Raw genomic sequence first — 6,686 nt, forward strand, 5'->3', positions numbered from 1 at the left:
ATAAGATGAACATGGGGTAACTAGAGAATAAAAAAAACAAAGAAAAAAAAAAAACTATGCTCTTGTAATACACGATATTGAAATTGCTAAAGAATAAAGACATTGAAGGAAAAAAAATATACTAAAAGACAGTAAAATGATGGTGGTGGTAGTGTTCCATTGCAACTTGAAATGCGATTTTCCTTAAGGTTGATGTGCTTGTGTCTTGCATGACAATGAGACTCATATTTTCCACTGAATAAATAAAATTACATTTATATATACCTACTCGAATGTCCAATAGCACGTACTCTCTTTCTGTACCCTTGAATATAAATAATATATTTTTAAAATGTATAAATTTATTACAGTTTTTTCTTTAATACAAAAAAAAAAAAATAAAAATAAATTCAATAGAAATTTTCATGATAAATAAAATTAATGATTTATATTTTTTTTCATTCTTCCTTAATTAATAAATAACAATGTTTCTTTTTTTCTTTTTTTTTTTTGTCATTGTATTTTTAAAATGCATCCAATTGCGTTGAGGATTTTGTAAAATTATTTAATAAAAAATTTTCTTCAATTTTTGTTTTGTTTGTTTTTTTAAAAAAGATGTTATCCATCTCATTATTATTAATTTCTTTTTATAATTATATATCTAAACGTTTACATCATACAAGAGGGGTATTGATTTTAGTAATATTGATAATTAATAAATTGTTAAAACAATTTTAAAATGTTTATTAATTACTTCACTAGACCCATTTTTTTCGCTTCAACTTCGTAAATTAGTAACCTCCACATTTTTACAACAAATACTTCAGCTTCTTCGTCTAAAACCTTGAATTAAAAAAATACAATCATTAGCTATAATTTATTTTAATTATTATTTTAATTTTAATTACCATTTGGACATCATCCAGAATTCCTTGTGGTGAACTACCAGCCATGACTTTACTACAAATAAAATCAACAAGCGTTGGCTCTGGTTCACCAATGTATTCAATGATTTTTTTATTAATCCATGGCCTTATTCTTTTTTCCATTAAACCCTAAAATAATTTAAAAAGTTTAGAAAACATTATAATATTAAATATATATCCAAAAAACTTACATTATCAATGACAGCCCAATCAAGCTGATATCCAAATAACGCATTTTTATCAGTTGGAATTTTATCAATAAGTGTTTTAATATGTTTTCTTTTTTCTTCTTGACTTTTAGAAGATTCTTCTTTAGCAATTTTACTGACATTATTATCATCATTATTTTTTTTCTTTTTCTCATCACCATAATCAAGTGGTACTAGTTTACGTTTTTTTGAGCTATTAGTAATATCATCATCATCATCAGTATTAAATACATCTTTAACATCCATACGATTTTTTTTTTTGACTGGTAATGTTTGTTGTGAATTATTACCAATAATATTATTTGGACTCGATGGTGTTTTATTATCAACTTGATCATTTTTAATAGCACTACTATTGCCACTACCACTACCAGCAACACCACCAGCAACACCAGCACCAGCACCAGCAGACATTACAAATGGTACAAAATTACCTAATGAATAAAAATATTTTTAAGCAAATAATTCATTATGAAATATACAACAATAGTAACAATAAAAAGTTATATTTTAGAAAAACTTACTGCCACTTGTTTTTTCAGTTGTTTCACTAGTTGCTGACATTCTTGAATCATCATCATGATTAATTTGTCCAGGTGTATCATTATGTGATTGACTGGGTGAATGATTTTTTCTATCTCTATCTTGTTCATTATTATCTGTATCAATAATATCAATGGTATCTCTTTGATGATGATTTTGATGATGTCTATGATGTCGTCTATGATGATGATGATGTCTTGGTGGTGTTCTTGATGGTATTTCTTCATGTGGTGCATCCTCAAATTGTATACCATCATCACTATCACTATCAATTGGTTCAGTTTCAATATCTTGTATTTTTTTATTATTATCATTATTATCATTATCATTATTATCATTATTTAATTTATCATCATCTTCATCAATAATTGTTATGACAGGTTTTGGCTTGTATTCTTCTTCACGTTCAGCTTTTAATCTTTCAAATTCAGCAGCTGGATCTGGATGTGTTTCATCAGCATATAATTTTTCACGTAAACGTTGTAATTCTTGACGTTCAGCACATCTATCACGTGAATCTGATTCAGCTTCAAGTGTTCTTTCTTCTAAACGTCGTGCTAATTCTTTACCTTTATAATATTTTGCATCATCTCTATCATCATCATAATCTTCTAAAAATTCTTTTAAACGTTTAGCTTCTTTTTCACGTGCATCACGACGTTGTTTATTTTTTTCAGCTTCTTTTTCATAATCTTTTTGTTTACGTCTTTCACGTCCTTCCCATGCACGTAATCTTTCTTGATATGCTGCTTCTTTTTCTCTAGCTCTACGTTCATTTTTTTTACGTTCTTTTGTTTCATCTTCTTCTTCACGTTCACGCATTAATTGACGTTCAGTTTTTCTAACTTCATCACGATCACCACGTTCACGTTCTCTTTCACGATCACGTTCTCTTTCACGATCACGATCTCTTTCACGTTCTCTATCTCTTATTTCACGATCACGATCTCTTTCACGTTCATTACGTTCACGTTCACGTTGACGTTCACGTTGATCACGTTGTATATCACGTTCTTTTGATCTTGATTTTGATCTTCTTCTATCACGTCTATTATCAACATATCCTTTGTGTGACAATGGACTTCCTATGTCATTATTGTGATCATCTTTTGTTATGACAACATCATCATCATTACCACCAACACCACCGCCAACAGCACGTCTATCTTTTTTTTCTTTTTCACGTTTTTCACGCTCTTCTTTTTCTACAGCTTCTTTTTTTCTTTTAACTTGTGCTTTCTCTTCCTCTTGTTTCTAAAAAATACAAAGCATTTTTTTTTTAAATTTAATTTTTCATATTTTTTTTTTTTTCATACTTTAATATTATTTACAATTAAAAAACCAGTTTTATTTTTTTTTTTTTATCAACAAAATTTAGAAAAAAAAAAAAAATAGATATATTTTATTATTAAAAATCCTATTAGGGGCTATTTGAGGATTTTAATAATTTAATTTTAAAAAAATAAAATAAAATAAATCAATTTATTGTCTACAATTTGTTTTTTTTTTTTTAAATTAATTATTTTGTTGATTATTTTTGTTTTTTTTTTTATTTTCGATCGATGTATACTCACTCTCCATTGAAATGTTTAATCAAGCATCAGCCCAACACTCTGGTAACTTCTATACAATAATAAATAAATAATCCTTAAAACTAGTTATATAAAAAAATTAATTAGATAAACAAAAAAAAAAAATTTATTGGCTTCATTGATGTACTTACAACATCAACATATTGCCATAATGAAAAAAAATATATTTAAAAATAATTTAAAAAGGGTAACAGCATAATTTAATAATTGTTTTTTTTTTCCATAAATAAAATAAAGCAAGTATACCCGATTGATAGCGTAGAAGATGTAGCCAAAAGTGGCGGACTGCCAAACATTCTCGTGTTAATCCACTCTGGAAGCACCAGTACATCTAATGTCCACCCGATAACTGTTGAATATCCAAAGATTCACCGACTTTTTGATACCTCTAATATATTTATTAGCTAATTTTTTTATTTAACATAACAACAACCCCAAAATTTTACCGATTAATCAATCATCACGTCTATTAATATTTTAGAAACATCAAACAGCTCATGACAATATTTAAAAAATAAAATAATTTTAACAATTAAAATAATTATTTATTGTTATATTTAAATGTAATAAATTGTTCACCACGTTATTAATTAATTACTAATATTTATAATCAATTTTTTCTATCTCAATTTCGATGAGTAAAAATATTATTTAAAAAAAAAAAAGAATAGTTTGACTAAACGTTAATTTATGATTTCGATTTTTTAATGTTTTCTTTGTGTGAATTTTACTCACGGTATTGATAACACGATCAGTCTGTGTTGAAGTTATTGGTGAACGAAGTGGATCACACCTAGGCTACTACATGTGTCTGATTGAGACGTTGACAGAAGCTGTTTACACAAAACAAACACAACAACTCAACAGTCTCGTAAAAAAATTAAAAATTTATATTTTCTTTCTATTTTTATATAATAATAATTAAATGTCGAAATCGAAATTATTATTGTTTCTATTATTTTTAAAATGTGTTCAAGAAACAATGATAAAGTTTGTTGATTTATTTTTTTCTTTTTTTTATCTAATGATATTGATTTGTCTATTTGTTTGTTTTTTTTTTTGTTAATAATATCTCTGACTTACTGACGATTGGGCAGCCGTTTGTAATTAAACACAAGGAATATTTGAACTTGCTTGAAAGAGACAATTGATTGAAGATGTCACCCAACTGACCAACGCAACCCCAACTGTTATATTTACACAAACGAATCACGAATCTTTCAGATGCTAATCACGCTTCCATCCCAAAAATATATTTTTTTTTTTTTTTTTTAATTATTAATTGTTATTGAGAACAAATTAATAATTGTTTTTTTTTTTTTAAATCTTAATTACCTGGCGTAATAATTTTATTTAAAAAAAAAATAATAACTTGTAAAGCCTCAAAAAAATATTTTTCTTTTTTCATCATATTATATAAATAATTGTCGCAAATGAAAAAAAAAAAAAAAAATGAACAAGTCGAAGAGCCATTGCAAATAAAAGGAAATCAATTTAAAGATTGACTTTTCATCTGAATAATTTTAAATGTATTATGTGATAATTACCTTCATAACTTCTCTGAATTTTCCAATTTCACGTGATATTAATTCTCGTTTATCTTCTTCTATTTCAGCATCATCTAGGTCCAGTGATTTTGCTAATAATTTAGCCTGATACTCCTCATATGCTGCTCTTCTTGCATCTAAAAAAATAAATTTAATAAAACAATTGCATTGTAATGATTGATTTAAAATAGTATTATTAATTTTTGTAATTTATATTAACCTGGTGCTGATAGGGCCATTTCAATGTCAACAGAATATTCCGATATGACATTTTTAATTCGAGCAAGTGATTCAGTATCAAAATGACGCATCGTATCATCCATATAATCATCGCTATCATCATCAATATTTTCAGATGGTTTTTCGTCTTGTAAAGGTGATTGACCACCTTTCAATTTCTTTCTTCTTTCAGCTATTAAAAAAAACAAAATAAAAGAAATACACAACAATAAATAAATAAAACAATTATTTTTAACAAATTAATTTTACCTTTAAACTGATCAAGTACCACTTTAGCTTTAGCATCAACTTTAATTACTAATTTTTTAGGACCAATTTCCATATCATGAAGCAATCTAACAGCACGTAAACCAGCATCTGGACCAGCATATTCACAAAAACCAAAACCTTGCACTCTTTTCCAGGATAAAACATGACCACAAGCACCAAGAATTTGTCTTATCATAATATCTGGTGCTCTATCCATAATATTACCAACAAATACTGTAACTGCTGGTCCATTTTCACGTTCACGTCTTCTTATTAATTCATGTCTTGTTTGTCCCCTTGAATAACGAACAGCTGGTGCTGACGTTTGCATTGGTGTTATTGGTCTTTGAATCATAGGCTAAAAAATACATGAATTATTTAACAAGTATAAAAATAATTACTATAGAAATGATATTGTTATTGTTTTTTTTTTGTAAATAAACTCACATGATTCATTGGCATAACTCCACCGATTATTGGAGGTGGTGCTCCAACCATGTATGGCATTGGAGGCATACCAGGCATACCCATTGGCGGTTGTCCAGGATAAGACATTCTCACTTTTATAAATAACTCTTTTATTTACTCAAAAAAAAAACAATAATATCTGTAAATAAATAATTGTCATTAGTATTTTTGCATTATAAATAAAATCATTTGCTCCAAAAATAAAATTATGTACTTGTATATTTTTTAAAATGAATGAATCAACTAAATTTTTTATAAACAGACTATGACAAACTGTCAGTTGACATAAAATTAATTAATAACTTAATTGTTGGTTTGTTAATGTTATAAAAAATTTAAGTAATGATGAATTATTACTTACAATAATATTCAGATGACAGCAATACCGATGCCAAGCTTAATTTATTAATGGAGGCCAGTGTTGAACATAACCATCAAAATTTATAATAATTTTAATATCAATACATAATTATTATTATACACATTTTGGAAATGAATTTTTACACAATTACACTTGATATGATATTGCTAATATTTACGACTATACATAATTGGTGTATGGATTAATTTAATTTTATATTTATATTTGTAATCACTCAAGTTTTTTCTTAGGGGACTCTACCGACTCTATTTCTTGCCAGTGCCGCCATTTTATATAATAATAATAATAGGTATATTTTTTTTTTTCATCAAATGGTAATTGGTATCGTTCTTATCGACGTACTTTTTGAATTTAAATTTGAAAACAAAATTATTATTATTATATCCGTGAAACAATAATTGTATATTTTGTTTAACTGGCTACAAAATTGATATTTAATGTTAAAAAAATGAATGTTGAATGTTGAAGGTTAAATGAACTTGATTACGATTGTAATTTTCTTGATGATTTTCTTTATAATTGATTATTTGGAAGTTTGTTTTTTTTTTTAA

At 26.5% G+C, this 6,686-nt stretch overlaps 1 protein-coding gene across 1 annotated transcript; it reads right to left on the bottom strand.

Annotated features, from left to right (window-relative positions):
- Positions 1-551: 551 nt before the first annotated feature.
- On the bottom strand, positions 552-6,405 carry LOC122853330 (RNA-binding protein 25). Its single transcript, XM_044153734.1, has 9 exons — positions 6,115-6,405; positions 5,733-5,892; positions 5,286-5,643; positions 5,017-5,208; positions 4,797-4,933; positions 1,639-2,911; positions 1,097-1,548; positions 888-1,034; positions 552-822 (listed from the first exon to the last, which is right to left on the bottom strand). The coding sequence occupies exons 2-9, from the start codon at positions 5,838-5,840 to the stop codon at positions 730-732; spliced, it is 2,760 nt and encodes a 919-aa protein (XP_044009669.1). The 5' UTR covers positions 5,841-5,892; positions 6,115-6,405; the 3' UTR covers positions 552-729.
- Between the last annotated feature and the right edge of the window lie 281 nt (positions 6,406-6,686).

Source organism: Aphidius gifuensis, linkage group LG3 (genome assembly GCF_014905175.1).
Source record: "Aphidius gifuensis isolate YNYX2018 linkage group LG3, ASM1490517v1, whole genome shotgun sequence".
Classification (NCBI taxonomy): domain Eukaryota; kingdom Metazoa; phylum Arthropoda; class Insecta; order Hymenoptera; family Braconidae; genus Aphidius; species Aphidius gifuensis.

Excerpts from the sequence above, each read along its gene's own strand:
- LOC122853330 (XM_044153734.1), bottom strand. The coding sequence starts at position 5,840 with ATGTCTTATCCTGGACAACCGCCAATGGGTATGCCTGGTATGCCTCCA. Across the intron at positions 5,644-5,732 it reads GAGTTATGCCAATGAATCAT|CCTATGATTCAAAGACCAAT; the intron begins GTGAGTTTATTT and ends TGTATTTTTTAG. Across the intron at positions 823-887 it reads TTCTGGATGATGTCCAAATG|GTTTTAGACGAAGAAGCTGA; the intron begins GTAATTAAAATT and ends TTTTAATTCAAG.